The 21,502-nt window shown below is 47.4% G+C and overlaps 1 protein-coding gene across 1 annotated transcript in view; it reads right to left on the bottom strand.

The window, feature by feature from the left end:
- Positions 1-9,840, bottom strand: part of IREB2 (iron responsive element binding protein 2) — a 70,541-nt gene extending 60,701 nt beyond the window's left edge. The window contains exon 1 of the mRNA XM_073619176.1: positions 9,737-9,840. Coding sequence (XP_073475277.1) covers positions 9,737-9,793 — 57 coding nt within the window. The 5' untranslated portion in view covers positions 9,794-9,840. The remainder of the gene's footprint in view (positions 1-9,736) is intronic.
- Positions 9,841-21,502: the final 11,662 nt, after the last annotated feature.

Genomic DNA, 21,502 nt, shown 5'->3' with positions numbered 1-21,502 from the left:
CTAGTATGATCAGACTTCTCTCTTTTCAAAATGCAGATCCCAGAACACCAGCTGGCTGGTGGTGTGCTACAGTAAGGCTGTATTCACACATGGGCATTTCTGGAACATCGACAAAGCCAAAGAAAAAATGCGTTTTGCTGTGAGTTACAGAAATGCGTTTTTTTCCATTTAACCTAGCGGGCTGAACAGAAAAAAACATAAAAAAACAAAAACAAAAAACGAAGAGCTCGGGGAGGAGTTGTAGTAACTATGTGATGTTAGTACTGCAGTCTCCCCTGCTGTACTATTGTGCTCTGGCTGAGGGAAAACCCTCCACCAGAACACACCGGTCAGCACTCTCAGCCATTGGCTGAGAGCGTTGATTAGATGCCGACTGGCATCATCCCTTCAACAGAAGCTGGAAAGGAGGCTTCTGTCGGATCGGCTGCTGTACACACGGGCCGAATGTCGGCCGTACACACAGACAGGGTCTGTGACGTCACAAGGGGGCGGGCTCTCAGGGTGATGTCACCTGATGGCCATGCCCCATAGCTATATAAGTGCTGACAGAACAGCGGGAGCCAGCTTCAGTGGAGGAGCTATTTTTTTTTTTCTTCACCGGGTCGGCAGCAGAGGAAGAAGACATCAGACTTGACGTTGGAGTTATGACGGGGAACATTATTAATTTTTAATTAAAAAAAAAAAAAAAAAAACACATCTCTTGTTTTTTGTAACACTACACTGCTTTTTTTGGGGTGAATGGGTAGGGGTACAATGTACCCCATACTCACATAGGGGAGAGGGGGGGGCCCAGGATCCAGGGGTCCCCCTTTCTTAAAGGGAGCTTCCAGATTCTGATAACCCACAACCGTCCAGGGTTGTGAGGAAGAGGTACTTGCCAACATGGGGACAAGCTGTGTTGAGGGCATGTGACCTGGTATGGCTAAGGGAGAGGGTGGGGGGGTGCATGCTCGGATAAGGGTCTGGTAATGTTGGGGGAGGGACCCCACAGCGGGTTTTTTTTTTTATGTTTTTGGCGTGGGGTTGCCTCAAAGGGCCTCGTGCACACGAGACGCTGTTAAACTCACGTTCAGAGGCAGTTGGACACTTTTTTCAACTGCCCCTGAAACCATTTAATGTTATCCTATGTGTCCATGTACACAGTCTCGTTTTTTGGCATTTAGGCAGTTGCGTTTAACCTCGTTTACAGAAGCAAAAAAAATGGGTTCAGATGGAAAAGTTTTCCACGTTTCAGACGCCAAACGCGTCTATACGCCGGTGCTGCGTTTGCGTTTATAAGTGTTTTTACAGCCTGACTTTGGGGCCCCATCTCTCAGGGCCACTTGGTGCTAGGTACCCCAAATTTGGTGTGCTAACACAGTTGGACTAACACTATAACATATCCAAATTTGGGGTTCCTAGCACGGGGCCCCAAAGTCAGGTCGGAAAATGTCATTCTCTGCTGCAGAAGTGCTTGACATTTTGCGCCCCCGAATCTCGGGGCTACTTGGTGCTAGGAACCCCAAATTTGGATATGTTGTAGTGCTAGTTCACCAAATTTTGGGGTTCCTAGCACCAAGTGGCCCCGAGATACGGGGCCCCAAAATTGGGTTGCAAAATGTCATTCGCTGCTCTGCAGATGCTTCTAGACGCAAACGCAGTAAAATGCAGCTAAACGCGGCATGCAAACGCGGCAAAACGGGCGTTTCTAAACGCCGGTTTCAGCTTTTAAAAATGTGTTCAGCAGCGTTTGCACCAGCGTCTCGTGTGCATGAGGCCTTTTTTAATAAATCTGCAAAAATGTCAACAATTCTGTGTTTTTCTGTCAATATGGGGTGCTGTGTGTACATTAATGTGTACATTAATGAGGAAAAAAAATGAACTTAAATGATTTTAGCAAATGGCTGCAATATAACAGAGTGAAAAATTTAAGGGGGGTCTGAATACCGTATTTATCGCCATATAACACGCACTTTTTTCCCCTGAAAATCAGGGTGCGTGTTATAGGCCGATCCCCGCCAATTTTGTGTGATGGGAGCGATCGCCGCCGACATACACAGCCGTGTGTAAATTCAAATATGGCGCCGAGACTGCAGGGACTCGGCGGAGCCGAGATACACATACCCGAGAGTCCTTGGCTTTTCTCAACGCCGCTTACAGTCCCGCCATTGGACCTGTGTGATGTCCATCATAGGGCGGGACTGGGCGGGACTGTAAGCGGCACCGAGGACTCTTGGGTATGTGTATCTCGGCTCTGCCGAGTCCCTGCAGTCTCGGCGCCATATTTGAATTTACACACGGCTGTGTATGTCGGCGGCGATCACACAAGGCTGCACTGACAAGGCTGCACTGACGGCCTTTTAACGTGCGATTAACCACTTACCGTATTTATCGGCGTATAACACGTGGGTGCGTGTTATACGCCGATCCCCGCTAATTGTGATCTATCGGCGGCGATCGCCGCCGACATTCACATAGCGTGTAGTTTTAAATATGGCGCCGCGGAGTTCGGAGGGACTCGGCGGAGCTGAACGAGCGCCGCCGAAATCACAGTGACTGGGCGGAGCCGAGATACACATAGTCGAGTGTTCTCGGCTCTTTCCGGCGCCGCTCACAGTCACGCCATTGGACCTGTGTTATGTCCATCATAGGGCGGGACTGGGTGGGACTTTGTGTATAATACTATGTGTATCTCGGCGGCGTTCGTTCAGCTCCGCCGAGTCCCTCCGAACTCTGCGGCGTCATATTTAAAACTACATGCTATGTGTATGTCGGCGGCGATCTGTCCAAGCATGGACACTGGGGACCAAGGCTGCACTGACCACTGGGGACCAAGGCTGCACTGACCACTGGGGACCAAGGCTGCACTGACCACTGGGGACCAAGGCTGCACTGACCACTGGGGACCAAGGCTGCACTGACCACTGGGGACCAAGACTGCACTGACCACTGGGGACCAAGGCTGCACTGACCACTGGGGACCAAGGCTGCACTGACCACTGGGGACCAAGGCTGCACTGACCACTGGGGACCAAGGCTGCACTGACCACTGGGGACCAAGGCTGCACTGACCACTGGGGACCAAGGCTGCACTGACCACTGGGGACCAAGGCTGCACTGACCACTGGGGACCAAGGCTGCACTGACCACTGGGGACCAAGGCTGCACTGACCACTGGGGACCAAGGCTGCACTGACAAGACTGCACTGGGGCAAAGCTGCACTGACAAGACTGCACTGACACTGAAAAGGCTGCAATGACACTAACAAGGCTGCAGATGGACACGATAAGGCTGCATTGATGGGCATTTTAATGTAAGTTTTTTTTCCTTAAACTTCCCTCCTAAACTTGGGGTGCGTGTTATACGCCGATAAATATGGTAACAACCAGCCCATAGCTGAAGGACAGCTAGAGGGCGGTTCGATAACTCTGGGAGGGCGTACTATGACGTCCTCCCAGAATCACGCACACGGGAGCATCCGTGACCGCCGGGTCCTCTGGCATCACGGTAAATGGGCGCTCACAGCAGCTGTTTACCGCGCGATCGCGCCGTCAATTGACGGCACGATCACATGTAAACAAACCAGCGTGATATCCAGTTCCTCTCTCCCCTCTCCACCCAGTGTGAGCGGGGAGGGGAGGGATCGGATGCAGCAGCGCTGTGGGCTGGATGTGTCGTGCCCACAGCGCTGCTCAGTGACAAATCCAGCCACCCATCCCTCTGTATAAGCCATCCACGCTCAGCCACCCCACCCATCCACGCTCAGCCACCCCCAGCCATGGTCGGCGATACTCAGCCGTGCTCAACATCTGAATGTGGCCTCTGTACTCAAGAGAAGTAGTTGAGTCTATTTTGGGGTGTAATTTTTTGGTATGTACTGTACTTGCTATGTGTTAGAAATATTGTGTAAATGGACAACTTTGTGTAAAAAAAAAAAAAAAAAAAAAAAAAAAAAAAAAAAAAAGCGTTTTCATTTTCTTTCCACATTTTCCAAAAATTTGTAGAAAAAAAAAAATGACATGTTCAAAAGACTCATTATGCCTCATTAGACTCATTAGATTATACGTTGGGGTGTTTACTTTCCATAATGGGGTAATTTTTGGGGTGTTTCCATTGTCCTGGTGCTCCAGGGCCTTCAAAAGTGTCAGAGGTAGTCAGGAAATTAGATGTGTAATTTATGCTCCAGAACACCTGATGGCGCTCCCTGCATGTTGGGCCTCTGTATGCGGCCAGGCTGTGTAAAAGTCTCACACACGTGGTATCACCATACTCGGGAGGAATAGCAGAATGTGTTTTGGGGTATGCATATGCTGTGTGTGAGAAATAACCTGCTAATATGACAATTGTTTGAAAAAAAAAAAAAAAAAAAAATCTTGATTTTGCAAAGAATTGTGGGGAAAAAAAGACAAGTTCAAAAAACTCACCATGCCCCTTTCTAAATACCTTGGAATGTCTACTTTCCAAAAAGGTGTCCTTTGGGGGGTATTTGTACTTTCCTGACTTGTTCGGGTCTCAAGAAATGAGATGGGCCGTCAGTACTTCAGGTGTGATCAATTTTCAGAGATTGGCACCATAGCTTGTGGACTCTATAACTTTCACAAAGACCAAATATACACCAATTTGGGTTATTTTTCCAAAAGATATGTAGCAGTATAAATTTTGACCAAAATTTGTGAAGAAAAATTACTAATTTGCAAAATTTTACAACAGATACGAAGAAAAATGCATTTTTTTTTTTTTTTTACAGAATTTTCAGTCTTTTTTCTTTTATAGCGCAAAAAACCCAGCGGTGATTAAATACCACCAAAAGAAAGCTCTATTTGTGGGGAAAAAAGGACAAAAAATTCATATGGGTACAGGGTTGCATGACTAATGAGTAATTGTCATTCAAAATGTGAGCAACGAAAGCTGAAAATTGGTCTGGTTAGGAAGGGGGTGTAAGTGCCCAGTGGGTAAGTGGTTAATTGGCTTTTTGACCTCCCCTATAGTTGGTTACTAGGCCAATAAAGTCACTTCCGGGCACCGCAATGTTAAAGAGGTTCACATGGTGATAAGGGAAGAGACTATTTAAGGTCTGGGTGTATGTCTGCTTCCCGCCTATTGAGGAAGGCGTAATGCATATATAGGAGGGAGAATTCCCCCCACTGACACCAACGATGGGGCACGATCCCCCCCACTGACACCAACGATGGGGCACGATCCCCCCCACTGACACCAACGATGGGGCACGATCCCCCCCACTGACACCAACGATGGGGCACGATCCCCCCCACTGACACCAACGATGGGGCACGATCCCCCCCACTGACACCAACGATGGGGCACGATCCCCCCCACTGACACCAACGATGGGGCACGATCCCCCCCACTGACACCAACGATGGGGCACGATCCCCCCCACTGACACCAACGATGGGGCACGATCCCCCCCACTGACACCAACGATGGGGCACGATCCCCCCCACTGACACCAACGATGGGGCACGATCCCCCCCACTGACACCAACGATGGGGCACGATCCCCCCCACTGACACCAACGATGGGGCACGATCCCCCCCACTGACACCAACGATGGGGCACGATCCCCCCCACTGACACCAACGATGGGGCACGATCCCCCCCACTGACACCAACGATGGGGCACGATCCCCCCCACTGACACCAACGATGGGGCACGATCCCCCCCACTGACACCAACGATGGGGCACGATCCCCCCCACTGACACCAACGATGGGGCACGATCCCCCCCACTGACACCAACGATGGGGCACGATCCCCCCCACTGACACCAACGATGGGGCACGATCCCCCCCACTGACACCAACGATGGGGCACGATCCCCCCACTGACACCAACGATGGGGCACGATCCCCCCCACTGACACCAACGATGGGGCACGATCCCCCCCACTGACACCAACGATGGGGCACGATCCCCCCCACTGACACCAACGATGGGGCACGATCCCCCCCACTGACACCAACGATGGGGCACGATCCCCCCCACTGACACCAACGATGGGGCACAATCCCTCCCACTGACACCAACGATGGGGCACAATCCCTCCCACTGACACCAACGATGGGGCACAATTCCTCCCACTGACACCAACGATGGGGCACAATTCCTCCCACTGACACCAACGATGGGGCACAATTCCTCCCACTGACACCAACGATGGGGCACAATTCCTCCCACTGACACCAACGATGGGGCACAATTCCTCCCAATAAGACCAACCATGGGGCACAATTCCTCCCACTGACACCAACAATGGGGAACATTTTCTCCCAATAAGACCAACGATGGGGCACAATTCCTACCAATGACACCAACAATGAGGTCCAGTGACACCAGTGATGGGCACAATTATTGCCAATGACAAACGATGGAGCACAATTCCTCTCACTGACACCAAAGATATGGCATTGTATACTCCCACTAGTCACAGTTTGGCCCCCCTGAAGTCTGAAGGACAGTAAACTGGCACAAAAATTTTTGTAAGTTTGGAGACCCCTGGTTTAGAGAATCCCCCCCACTACCTCCTGTGGGCAACATATTAGTGGCTTCTCTGTATGATAGGAAACTATATAAGGGCCATTTAGACCACAATCTCTGCATTCACCATGCATTTTAATTTCTTTTACCAAGTTGTGTTTACACACGATCATGGGCATTTGTGGTGTGCTCTAGTGCAGAAAAAGGCAGCATGCTGTACTTTTTTACTCTTTTCCAATGCACATGCAAGCACTGCAGCGAGGTAAACTAGGTTGATTGGAATACATTCATTTTTCTTGCAAAATGTGCTCATATTGCATTTAAAAATGCACCTGACTGCATCTGGTGTGAGGGCTCATTAGGGGCCCTGTCTTTATAGACAGCTCATTAGGGCCCAGAAGGTGGTGCTTTTTTCCCACACTACATTCAAACTGCATTAGGAGTGCGATCTCACAATCTGGTTACAGGTATTGGTACTTCACAATATGATTACAGTGCATTTTTAAATGCAGTGCATGCACTACATTTGGTGTGATCCAGTATTTCCGCCTAGTCAACTGAATAGGCAAAAAAAATAAAAAAAAATAGAGTGCATTCCTATGCAATTCTGGTTTGAACCAGAACTTAAAGTGTTACTAAACCCAGGACACTATATCTGATCTCCCACAGTTCATAGAACATTGAAATGCTATTACTTTAGTAAATATAAACTGCTATAGCAGTATACAGCAGTCCTGTGACTTCTATCAGTGTCTGGTTAAAGCTTGTAGAAGGAGTTCACTCTACTCTGACTGTCCCTCTATGAGGCTGCAGGATCCCTGACACTCTGTCTGGACAATGCTGATCACATGCACCCTCCCAAGAAGGAAAAAAAAAAAAAAAAAACTCACAATACACACCAAAATTAGCATGTGCAAAGTGACTCCAAAGGCTCTATCTTATCAGGAGATGGATTGGAGAAAGTGGAAGGAAGTATCTGTGCATACAGGTTAAAACAGTCTTTTTACACAATGCAGAGGATTAACCCCTTAGGTTCCACAGTGAGTATAACAAGCATGCTTTACTGCATATACAGACTGATTTTACTGTTGTGAGTTTAGTAATACTTTAAACCACAATCTCTGCATGTTTTTACATGCATGTTTGCACGCATTTCCAATGCATTTTGGGAATAATTTTTTTCACTTATTTTATGTTTTAGTTGCATTTACAAGTTTGAATGTATTTGCGTGCGCATTTGTGGTGAAGAAAATTGCAACATGCTGCACCTTATTTAAATGCATGTGAAAGACCCTGCAAAGGTGTTAACTAGGCTCATCGGAATACATTCGTTTTACTTGTATAAGCGCTCGTACTGCATTTATACATCCACCTATCTGCCGCTGGTGTAAATGAGCCCTCAATGTGTGCATTTCCAATGTACCCCATGTATGGCAGTGCAGGACAAGACCCCCCTCCCAGACAGATCAGAGAGCTGTATATGGAGGGGAGAGGGACACGGATATACAGACAGATCAGAGTGCTGTGTATGGAGGGGATATAGATATACAGACAGATCAGAGAGCTGTATATGGAGGGGAGAGGGACACGGATATACAGACAGATCAGAGAGCTGTATATGGAGGGGATATACAGACAGTTTAGAGAGCTGTATATGGAGGGGAGAGGGACACGGATATACAGACAGATCAGAGTGCTGTGTATGGAGGGGATATAGATATACAGACAGATCAGAGAGCTGTATATGGAGGGGAGAGGGACACGGATATACAGACAGATCAGAGAGCTGTATATGGAGGGGATATACAGACAGATCAGAGAGCTGTATATGGAGGGGAGAGGGACACGGATATACAGTACAGTATAGACAGATCAGAGTGCTGTGCATGGAGGGGGGGTTTATAGGATATATATAGACAGATGAGAGCACTGTGTATGGAGGGGATATAGATATACAGACAGATCAAAGCGCTGTGTATGGAGGGGGGGGGGTATAGGTTTATAGGATATATAGACAGATCAGAGAGCTGTATATGGAGGGGAGAGGGATATGGATATACAGTACAGTATAGACAGATCAGATCACTGTGCATGGAGGGGGGGTTTATAGGATATATAGACAGATGAGAGCACTGTGTATGGAGGGGATATACAGACAGATCAAAGCGCTGTGTATGGAGGGGGGGAGGGTATAGGTTTATAGGATATATAGACAGAACAAAGAGCTGTATATGGAGGGGATATAGATATACAGATAGATCAGAGAGCTGTATATGGAGGGGAGAGGGACATGGATATACAGTACAGTATAGACAGATCAGAGCACTGTGCATGGAGGAGGGGTTTATAGGATATATAGACAGATAAGAGCACTGTGTATGGAGGGGGGGGGTATAGGTTTATAGGATATATAGACAGATGAGAGCACTGTGTATGGAGGGGATATAGATATACAGACAGATCAAAGCGCTGTGTATGGAGGGGGGGAGGGTATAGGTTTATAGGATATATAGACAGAACAAAGAGCTGTATATGGAGGGGATATAGATATACAGATAGATCAGAGAGCTGTATATGGAGGGGAGAGGGACATGGATATACAGTACAGTATAGACAGATCAGAGCACTGTGCATGGAGGGGGGGGTTTATAGGATATATAGACAGATGAGAGCACTGTGTATGGAGGGGATATAGATATACAGACAGATCAAAGCGCTGTGTATGGGGGGGGGGGGGGAGGGTATAGGTTTATAGGATATATAGACAGAACAAAGAGCTGTATATGGAGGGGATATAGATATACAGATAGATCAGAGAGCTGTATATGGAGGGGATATAGATATATAGACAGATCAGAGAGCTGTATATGGAGGGGATATAGATATATAGACAGATCAGAGAGCTGTATATGGAGGGGATATAGATATATAGACAGATCAGAGAGCTGTATATGGAGGAGGGGAGGATAGGTTTATAGGATATATAGACAGATGACACACACAGGACTGAACACATCTTCCCTCTGCAGGTGCCTATTGTTTATTGCGGTTGCCGTTACAGACCGGGGGGGGGGGGGGGGTGTCCGGGATGTACAGGATGCAGCCGTGGAGATAACAAGCAGGTAGGGGGACAGCCGACTACTCCGCACCATGTCTGGGCGGCCCTTTGTACCCAGCACAACCAATGGATACCATCTGGAGGTTAGAAATCCGGTTCGGAATGAGCAACACCCAAAACCCCGGCCACACAGCTTACCGAACCAGACGACAATTCCCCTCTTCTCCCATCGCCGTCCGACCCAGCGGCCGCCATCTTGACTCCGCCGGATCCAGCAGTTCGATGACGTCAACTTTTTTTTTTATGAAAAACTTTATTCAAAATGTTGAAACTGACATAAAGGCTCATAAGATACCTTTAATAAAACTTTATTGAAAAAGAAAATGACAAACATTTCTAGGCAGGGTTTTGTTGTATTAGGACAGGGTCACCTGGTGTATGGACCTGTACAGTGAGTGGCTTGGGAGGGGGAGATTTCCCTCTTCTCCTTGTCTGCTTGTTACTAGAGGAAGTGTGGAAGCCTCATCTTTAGGGGTACAGGCAGGAGAGAACACCTGACAGGACTTCCTCTTCTCCTCAGGTGACATCACAGGAAATGCAGGTTGGGGACACATATTTTAATTGACTAAAGTGGTTGCAAACTCTCCAATTGATATTTAACCTACAGGTAAGCTTAAATTCTAGTGAGCAGCAGCCAGTGACACCACCGGCACATGCACTTCGAAGGAACAGCATTCCTGTGCCATTCCTTCGGAGTTCTGTGCTGCAGCCATGACTCCCGAGCGCATGCGTGGGAGTGATGTTATCACTGTTTGGCCATTCAAGCGGCGAAGAAAGACCAGATGAAGATGGAAGCCTCTGTAGAAGTGCATGCTAGCACATTATGCCTTTACCTTGCAGGGAGAGTCGTTTTGTTTTTTTGTTCAACCTTTACTTTAAAGTGATAATGATATACTAAACTCTCGTGTTTTTTTTTTAAATTTATTTAAAAGTAACAAAAAATGTTATTCTTTCCTGCTCTGTGTAGTGGTTCTGTACAGAGCAGCATGGATCCTCCTCTTCTCGGGTCGCTCTTCGGTGCTCCTGGCCCCTCCCTCCTGTCAAGTGCTCCCACAGAGAGCAGCTTGCTATGGGGCACCCGAGCCACATCTCCCTGTGTCCATTCAGACATGGAGCTGTGGCCTGGCTTGCCCACTTTCTCTCCTCATTGGCTGACTGACTTTAATTGACAGCAGCAGGAGCCAATGGCACTGTGCTGCTGTCTCAGCCAATGAAGAGCGGAGTCCCAGGCAGCCGAGACACTCCTGCAACATTGCTGGACCTATATGGACCTCAGGTAAGTATTAGGGGGCTGCTGCACACAGAAGGCTTTTTATCTTTTTTTTTTTTTATCAAATAACATTTTATTATTGTTTATATTTGCGATACAGAATAAAAAGGTACACAATTTCAAAGGTGGAAATCATAATATGCATCATTTCTTTCAGATAGTTACTCATGAATATTAATGCTATGTTTAAAGACAGTAGTCATTATTTATCTAGCGTTATCATTTTGTCAAATATGCAAGAATACTCTATATGAAGGGAAGGAGGGGGAAGGAGGAAGGGGGGGGGGGAGAAGTCATCGCGATAGCCTTTTTATTACCTGATCATGGTGGATCCTCCCGAAGGCATGCTTGCCAACTGTCCCGAATTTCCTGGGACATTCCCAAGATTTAGACCCTTTTCCCGATTTTATCGTTTCCTGGGAAATGTCCCGGGAAATTCGTTTTTTTCACGATTTTTCGCCGCTGAGGTCCGCCGGCCGCCATTTTCAAGAAGACCAGAAGAAGTGGGCTGGCCGGGTGGCTACAATAGAAATTGAGCTGCGGTGCCGTCCACCCCCTGCCCCACTCCACCCAGCTGCCAGTCTCTGTGACCTGTTATGGAAAGGGGCAGGGGATGGGCGGCGCCGCAGCTCAATTTCTATTGTAACCATCCGGCCGGCTCCACCTCTATTTTATTCCTCCTCAGCCTCTCTTCTGTAATGGTGGCGGAGACACCGCTGCTCTGGGATACCTGAAAGATGTAAGGAGGAGGCTCCGCTGGGGACACTGGATATAAGGAGGGGCTCCGCTGGGGACACTGGATGTAAGAAGGGGCTCCGCTGGGACACTGGATGTAAAGAGGGGCTCCGCTGGGGACACTGGATGTAAGGAGAGGCTCCGCTGGGACACTGGATGTAAGGAGAGGCTCCGCTGGGACACTGGATGTAAGGAGGGGCTCCGCTGGGACACTGGATGTAAGGAGGGGCTCTGCTGGGGACACTGGATGTGAGGAGGGGCTCCGCTGGGGACACTGGATGTGAGAAGGGGCTCCGCTGGGGACACTGGATGTAAGGAGGGGCTCTGCTGGGGACACTGGATGTAAGGGGGGGCTTTGCTGGGGACATTAGCTTGTAAGGAGGGGCTCTGCTGGGATCACCGGATGCAAGGACGGACTCTGCTGGGGGCACCTGATGGCACCTGGTGGCAGGTGACACGCTCAGGGGTCCCACTGATTCTGGATTATGGTGAGTTGAATGAGTTCATTCTATATTACAATGTAATAATAGTAATAATGCGCTTCAATCATCCTGACACCACAATAACCATGGTGCTGGGATGATTGAAGTGTTAACACCAGGTGTTTGGAGTATCTTTATCTGCTGATTTGTTAAATTCTGGAATACACATTTCTATTGTGGTGTAGGATCTGGGCCTGCTGTCCCTCCATCCCTCTTTCCCTCCTTTCCTTCTTCTTTCCCTCTTTCCTTCTCTCTCTCTCTCCCTCCCTCCCTATTTTCCCCTTTCTTTCTCCATCTCTCATTCATCTCAGACTCTAACCACACTCCCATTTGAACCACGCCCACAATTTCACGTAAACCACGCCCATTTATCATTTTCCCCTACGTCACGCCTACAATTGCATGCCCCACCCCTCATAATAAGACTCCGCCTACAGCCAAAAAAGTGTCCCTATACATTTTTTTACAATGTTGGCAACTATGCAAAGGTGCCACAGCTCCCAGACCTTATTATGAGCCTCCAGTCTGTCCTGCAGCCTAGCCGTCATTTTCTCCATCAATTCGACATCCTTAATAATTCTGGAGAAAAGGGCTTCAGGAGAAGGGGGGGCACGGCGTTTCCAATTTAGGGCTATGAGACAGCGTGCTGCTGTGAGAACATGGCGTACTAGTTTTTTGTAGGGGGTGGGGAGCTTCAGCGGTTACAAACCTAGTAGGAAAAATTTTGGAGTTGCCGGGATCGGATTTTCTAGAAGGTGGGCCTATAACTGTTGGACTGTGGTCCAATATGGGGTGATTAGTGGGCAACTCCAATAAGGCTTTTTATCTTAAAGTGTTACTAAACCCACAACAGTAAAATCTGTCTGTATATGCAGAATAGCATGCTTGTTATACTTTCTATGGAACTTAAGGGGTTAATCCTCTGTATTGTGTAAAAAGGCTCTTTGATCCTGTATGGACAGATCCTCTCCCTCCTGCAGGGTCTCTCTTGGCAAGGCCAGATAAGACACAGTGAGGGTAGTAAAACGACACATGCTCAGTTTGGTCTCTATTGCTTGAGAACATTTCCTTGTTGAGCTGAGATTTTCAGGTCACGTGATATCGACATCAAACATTTGGGCATGTATACAGATCCTAAATGACAGCCCAGTCCCTCACTCCTCCTCCATGCCCAGTAACTAAAAAAGAACACAGTGGGTGGGATGTCACATCTTGATTCATGGATGATCCGCCTCCCATAAAAGCATGAGGACACGGGCTATAGAGAAAATCTCCTCCTACCTGAACACTCAGCATTCAGGCAGACCCTGCAGTTTATCACATGACCATGGTATACAGATCAGCCAAAAAAGGTATGTAGTGGCAGTATTTTACTGTAAAAAGAAGATTTATAAGCTGTGGGCACTAGGGGGGGGGTGGGTGCTGGGCGGCGGATGAACTATTTTCATATTACTGGGTTTAGTAACACTTTAACCACATGCCGACCGGGCCATAGCCGAAAGACGGCTACAGCGCGGTTGGCTTATTCTGGGTGGGCGTCCATGGACATCCTCCCAGAATCCTGCTCTCGCGCGCACCCAAGAACATCACGGTAAACGGCCGCTGATCACAGAGCGATCACATGTAAACAAACCGGCGTCATGTCATGACACCAGTTCCTCCCTCCCCTCTGTGTACCGATCGGTACAGAGGGGGAGAGATTGGATGGCAGCAGCGCTGTGGGCTGGATGTGTAGTGCCCACAGCACTGCTCTGTGACAAATACAGTCACATCCAGCCATCCATCCATCCATGCTCAGCCATCCCTCCATAACTCTAATGCCCTGCAATACCCAGCACTACCCTGCAATACCCTGCAATACTCTGCACTACTCTGCAGTACCCCACAATACTCTGCACTACCTTGCAATACTCTGCAATACCCAGCACTACCCTGAAATGCTCTGCACTACCCTGCAATACCCCGCACTACTCTGCAAAACCCCGCACTACTCCGCAATACCCCACACTACTCCGCAATACTCTGCACAGCCCTGCAATACTCTGCACTACTCCGCAATACCCTGCCATACCCAGCCATACTCTGCAATACCCAGCCATACCCAGTCATACTCTGCGATACCCTGCAATACTCAGCCATACCCAGCCAAGCGCAGCCATACCCAGCCATGCGCAGCCATACTCGGCCATATCCAGCCATGCTCAGCCATACTCGGTGTAACAACACCTCAAGTATGAAAGGGGTTAAAGTCGTTTAGGACATTTCATACCCAAACACAAAGGCAGCTACCGAACACTCCAATCAGCTGAACAAGGAACCCATACAAATAATCCACCCCAAAAAGGAGACACGGCTCTGTCTTCAGGTTTCAAGCAGGAATCAACTAACACATGGACACCACAGATAAAATAACTCAGAGACTCTTTCCCCCCCGCCCTTGGAAAAGAGGGCGGGTTAAACTGTCCAATGACAATGGATACACAGGTCAGGTGTGTTTAACGTCTCATCAGTACACAGTCTTAGCAGGGAGAGCTGTTGGAAGAATCCCCCCTCCCTCCAGTGCAATACACATCCTGTGATCCAAGGCAGACAAACACAATGGAACATTGGAATATAGCCCCACCCAAAACTAGCACAGCAAACAGTACACAACACAATGAGACAGCACACATTATATATACACATATATACAGCATTGAGTCTCTGACTAGCACAGATCATAGTGGGGTTCTCATTCACCTTGTGCCCCTATTAGTGACTCCCATCACTATGGCACATCCAGGGTCCCCAGAGTTTGTGTGTCTTGAGGGACATGGACCTGAATCTAAAGTAATGCCAACTCAAGGGTCCCCAGGCATACAGCTCACAAAGAGCACCGTTCCCCCAAATGCCAGGGCCCATAATCGGCCGGCAGGAGGCTGGCATTCAGTCCCCTCCAAAAGCCTCTATCCCGGCTAGGTCTGTCACACTCAGCCATACCCAGCCATGCTCAGCCATACTCGGCTATACTCTGCCATACACTGATGTACTCGGCCTCTGTATGTGGCCAGGCTGTGGAAGTCTCACACATGTGGTATCGCCGTACTCAGGAGGAGTAGGAGAATCTATTTTGGGGTGTAATTTTTGGTATGTACATGCTATGTGTTAGAAATATTGTATAAATGGACAACTTTGTGTTAAAAAAAATGTGTTTTAACCACTTCCCGCCCGCCGGCCGTCATATGACGTCCTTGACTTTGTGTGGGGATATCTGAATGATGCCTGCAGCTACAGGCATCATTCAGATATCAGCTTTTTCAGCCGAGGAATTCCCTACACCATAAGTATAATCATAGCGGCTGTTCCACTGCTTGATCGTTCTTATGGGAGGCGCCTGCCACCCTTCAGTGCTTCTACCGACTCACCGCTACGATCGAAGCCAGGATCGTTTTTTTTTTTTTTTTATTTCAGGCTTCCCAGCCTAGAGGTGAGATGTGGGGTCTTATTGACCCCACATCTCACTGTAAAGAGGACCTGTCATGCCATATTCCTATTACAAGGGATGTTTACGTTTCTTGTAATAGGAATAAAAGTGATCAAAAATTTTTTTGGGGGGAAAAAAGTGTCAAACTAAAATAAATAAAGTAAAATGAACAATAAAAAGAAAAAAAAAATTGAAAGCACCCCTGTCCGTGTGCTCGCATGCATAAGCAAATGCACACGTAAGTCCCGCCCACATATGAAAACGGTGTTCAAACCACACATGTGAGGTATCGGTGCGAACGTTAGAGCGAGAGCAATAATTTTGGCCCTAGACCTCCTCTGTAACTCAAAACATGTAAGCAGTAAAAAATTTTAAAGCGTCGCCTATGGGGATTTTTAAGTAGCAAAGTTTGGCGCTATTCCACGAGCGTGTGCAATTTTGAAGGGTGACATGTTAAGTATCTATTTACTCAGCGTAACTTTATCTTTCACATTATGCAAAAACATTGGGCTAACTTTACTGTTTTGTTTTTCTTTTAAAGCACAAAACTGTTTTTTTTCCCAAAAAAAAGCGTTCAAAAAATTGCTGCGCAAATACCGTGCGAGGTAAAAAGTTGCAACAACTGCCATTGTATTCTCTAGGGTCTTTGATAAAAAAAACATATATATAATATTTTGGGGTTCTATGTAATTTTCTAACAAATAAATTATGATTTTTACATGTAGGAGAGAAATGTCAGAATTGGCCTGGGTGCTCCAGAACGCCTGGAGGTGCTCCCCTGCATGTTGGGCCTCAAAATGTGGCCACGCTGTGTAAAAGTCTCACACATGTGGTATCGCTGTACTGGGGAGTAATAGCAGAATGTGTTTTGGGGTGTAATTTGTGATATGCATATGCTGTGTGTGAGAAATAACTTGCTAATATGACAATTTTGTGAAAAAAAAAGAAAAAAAAATCTTGATTTTGCAGTTGTGGGAAAAATGACAACTTCAAAAAACTCACCATGCATCTTTCTAAATACCTTGGAATGTCTTCTTTCCAAAAAAAAGGTCATTTGGGGGGTATTTGCACTTTTCTGGCATGTTAGGGTCTCAAGAATATAGATAGGCCGTCAGTAATTCAGGTGTGATCAATTTTCAGATATTGGCACCATAGCTTTTGGACTCTATAACTTTCACAAAAACCAAATACTATCCACCGATTTGGGTTATTTTTACAAAAGATATGTAGCAGTATAAATTGTGGGCAAAATTTCTGAAGAAAAGTTACTAATTTGCTAAATTTTATAACAGAAACAAAGAAAATTTCATTTTTTTACAGAATTTTCAGTCTTTTTTCTTTTATAGCGCAAAAAATAAAAAACCCAACTGTGATTAAATACCACCAAAAGAAAGCTCTATTTGTGTGAAAAAAAGGACAAAAATGTCATATGGGTACAGTGTTGCATGACTGACTAATTGTCATTCAAAATGTGAGAGCACCGAAAGCTGAAAATTGGTCTGGTTAGGAAGGGGGTTTAAGTGCCCAGTTGTCAAGTGGTTAATGCATAGAATGCATTAAGATAAAAACCTCCTGACTTTACAACCACTTGAAATTTCCCCATGCTTTCCAGAACAAGGTTTTGGCTGGAGTTCTACTTTAACTGCTTGTTTGCACATTTTTTTTAAATGGTACAATATTTGTGCAGCCATCTATCAAAACAAACATTTTTAGAATAAAAATACATAAAATGTTAGGCACACAATATAATACACCATTTTTGGGGTAAATTTAACAGATGAGGTCGTGTTGCGTAAATAGATACCAAACATGTCAAGATTCAAAACTGCACACACTGAGGGAATGGCAACAAGCTATGGTTCCTAAATTTTTTCATAGGCAAAGCTTTAAAAGCCTTCACAGGTTACCACTTTAGAGTTGATTGTGAATGATGGCCATAAAATTATTGCTCTCAGTCCGACATTCGCAGCCCTATCTCACAAGTGTGGTGCAATCTCTGTTAACATACTGTATGTCTGCAGGACCTACATACTGTATGTATTTGCATAGGGGGGCAGGGGTGTTTTTTTTTTATTTTATTCAAATGTATTTTTTCACAGTTGCTGTCGTTGTAAAGGCAGAAGTTTTTCACCCTAATGTATTTTCTGCATTAACGTAAAAAGCCTTTCATGGTCAGTCCCCTGACCCCCCAGCCCACTGAAAATACTTTACTGAGTCCTATATTGATCCAGCCCTGCTCTTTCCTCTTCCTCTCTTCTTACTGAACATGGAGGCAGCAGCAAGAGCCATTGGCCAAGGGGGGTCAGTAGACACATACAGCCTGATTCGGAATCAAGCTAGCACACATACCATCATAGGAAGGGGCTTCCTATGGTGGCGCAGGCAGAGAAGGAGGAGCCAAAGAGCGTCGGCGGGGGACCCCAGATGAGGAAGATTGTGGCGCTCTAACATGTATAACATGTTTGGGTTTTTTTTAAATAAATGTAACCAGGGCCGGACTGGGTATGAAAACCAGCCCTGGAAAAAATGTCATACCAGCCCCATACCATTATTATACCAGCCCAATAGCATAACGTCATTATTTTCTTGTTCATAAAATGGAAAACCATGCATTTTAAAGCACATTTAAAGAGTGCATTATATATAGATAAGACACATATAAAAGCACATAGGGCTTTATATATATATATATATATATATATATATATATATATATATATATATATATATATATACACTGCTGTGCGTTCGCTGCTTACACAGTGCTGTGTTAGGAAATCAAATAGATCGCTTCCCTAACACTGACCCGCCTCTCAGCCAATCAGGTGCACTGGGTCTGGTTACCTGTCACCTGATTGGCTGAAGCGACAGGCGCTGTGATCGGAGGGAGCGTGGAGCAACGCGCTGACCTGAGACAGGTAAGTGCCGGGCGGGGGGGACACTGGCAGGAATTGATGGGGCAAACTGGCGGCAATTGATGGGGCAAACTGGCGGCAATTAATGGGGCAAACTGGCGGCAATTGATGGGCACAGTGGCTGCGTTTGATTGGCACAGTGGCTGCGTTTGATGGGCACAGTGGCAGCGTTTAATGGGCACAGTGGTGGCGCTTGATGGGCACAGTGGTGGCGCTTGATGGCACAGTGGTTGTGTTTAATGGGCACAGTGGCTGCAATTGATGGGTACAGTGGCTGCGTTTGATGGCACAGTGGCTGTGTTTGATGGGCACAGTGGCGGGAATTTATGGGCACAGTGGCTGCGTTTAATGGGCACAGTGGTGGCAATTTATGGGTACAGTGGCTGTGTTTGATGGGCACAGTGGTGGGAATTTATGGGCACAGTGGCTGCGTTTAATGGGCACAGTGGTGGCAATTTATGGGTACAGTGGCTGTGTTTAATGGGCACAGTGGCTGTGTTTAATGGGCACAGTGGCTGCAATTGATGGGTACAATGGCTGCGTTTGATGGCACAGTGGCTGTGTTTGATGGGCACAGTGGCTGCGTTTAATGGGCACAGTGGCTGTAATTTATGGGCACAGTGGCTGCGTTTAATGGGCACAGTGGTGGCAATTTATGGGTACAGTGGCTGCGTTTGATGGCACAGTGGCTGCGTTTAATGGGCACAGTGGCTGTAATTTATGGGCACAGTGGCTGCGTTTAATGGGCACAGTGGTGGCAATTTATGGGTACAGTGGCTGCGTTTGATGGGCACAGTGGCTGTGTTTAATGGGCACAGTGGTGGCAATTTATGGGTACAGTGGCTGGGCTTGATGGCACAGTGGCTGCATTTAATGGGCACAGTGGCTGTAATCGATGGGTACAGTGGCTGCGTTTGATGGTACAGTGGCTGGAATTTATGGGCACAGTGGCTGTAATCATTGGGCACAGTGGCTGTAATCGATGGGTACAACAGTGGCTGCGTTTGATGGTACAGTGGCTGGAATTTATGGGCACAGTGGCTGTAATCGATGGGTACAACAGTGGCTGCGTTTGATGAGAGAGAGAGAGGGCGGCAATTGATGGTTACAGTGGCTGCGTTTGATGGCATAGTGGCTGCGTTTGATGGGCACAGTGGCTGCGTTTGATGGGCACAGTGGCTGCGTTTGATGGGCACAGTGGCGGCGTTTAATCGGCACAGTGGTGGCGCTTGATGGGCACAGTGGTGGCGCTTGATGGCACAGTGGTTGTGTTTAATGGGCACAGTGGCTGCAATTGATGGGTACAGTGGCTGCATTTGATGGCACAGTGGCTGTGTTTGATGGGCACAGTGGCGGGAATTTATGGGCACAGTGGCTGCGTTTAATGGGCACAGTGGTGGCAATTTATGGGTACAGTGGCTGTGTTTGATGGGCACAGTGGTGGGAATTTATGGGCACAGTGGCTGCGTTTAATGGGCACAGTGGTGGCAATTTATGGGTACAGTGGCTGCGCTTGATGGCACAGTGGCTGTGTTTAATGGGCACAGTGGCTGCAATTGATGGGTACAGTGGCTGCGTTTGATGGCACAGTGGCTGTGTTTGATGGGCACAGTGGCGGGAATTTATGGGCACAGTGGCTGCGTTTAATGGACACAGTGGTGGGAATTTATGGGTACAGTGGCTGCGTTTGATGGGCACAGTTTCTGCGTTTAATGGGCACAGTGGTGGCAATTTATGGGTACAGTGGCTGGGCTTGATGGCACAGTGGCTGCGTTTAATGGGCACAGTGGCTGTAATTTATGGGCACAGTGGCTGCGTTTAATGGGCACAGTGGCGGCAATTTATGGGTACAGTGGCTGCGTTTGATGGGCACAGTGGCTGTGTTTAATGGGCACAGTGGTGGCAATTTATGGGTACAGTGGCTGGGCTTGATGGCACAGTGGCTGCGCTTAATGGGCACAGTGGCTGTAATTTATGGGCACAGTGGTGGCAATTTATGGGTACAGTGGCTGCATTTAATGGGCACAGTGGCTGTAATTTATGGGCACAGTGGCTGTAATCGATGGGTGAGAGAGAGAGAGAGAGAGAGAATGAATTTGAATTTTGTACCTTACTTGTTGTGCTGCAGCTGCAGGGCCGGCCACTTCTATTCTCCTTAGATTAGTGGGCGGTGCTGGCGCCGCACGGGACAAGTCACGAAGGGAAAACTCAAGCAGCACGGTGTTCTCCTGCTCCTCCCCTCACACACACAGAGGCATATTACACTTTAGTTGAGTGTGGGCGGCGCCGGATCGGAGGAGGAGACAGTGACACAGGCATTGCATAGTGCGGCGGCGGCCGCTGCTCTTCACATTGCTGACACAGGCAGCCAGCCAGCCAAGCTCCGAGGCAAAAGCGGCCTCAGCGGTAATAAATGCAGCCAGCCTACCTGGAAATATCCCGGTATCCCGGTAGGCCAGTCCAGCCCTGAATGTAACTGTACAATCACTTTATTTTTTTAAATTTACCTTTATTGCCATTACGAGGGGGTTAAGGCTAGCCATACATGGATCAGTTTTTTAGAGCAAAAACTGAATGTATTCCCATATCCACACAAGCAACAGGGATGAAGGAATCTTCCCTGTCGTGTTATTGTATTCTGAGAGCAGGGACTCCTCACTGTCAGAATACGCTGTTTAGCTCTGCAGCCGGTTGGCTGTAGCGATGAAAGAAGGAAAAGCCGGTCTGAGAGAAGTCGATCTACTTCTTCAAATGAGAACAGTCATTGATGAATCAAAATTTGACTAGTCCCTGCTGAACTGGCTGAATTTCAATCCATCTATGGTCATCTTAACAAGCCCTCTATATGTTAACTTTGGCTAGTGACAGGTACTCCTTATGGAGATATCAGGGGTCTATTAGACCCCCAATGTTTTTCCTGCCCTCCAAAGCAGCTAATCAAGCACAGATCAAGTTTGATCAGCTTCCCTAGCATGTAAAAGTCTAATGCCGCGTACACACGATCGGACTTTGAGACGGGCAATGTTCGATATGAGCTTG

This window comes from Aquarana catesbeiana, linkage group LG03 (assembly GCF_042186555.1).
Source record: "Aquarana catesbeiana isolate 2022-GZ linkage group LG03, ASM4218655v1, whole genome shotgun sequence".
In the NCBI taxonomy this organism is placed as follows: domain Eukaryota; kingdom Metazoa; phylum Chordata; class Amphibia; order Anura; family Ranidae; genus Aquarana; species Aquarana catesbeiana.
Note: the sequence above shows the minus strand (reverse complement) of the source record. Positions and strands in the feature narration are given on the sequence as shown.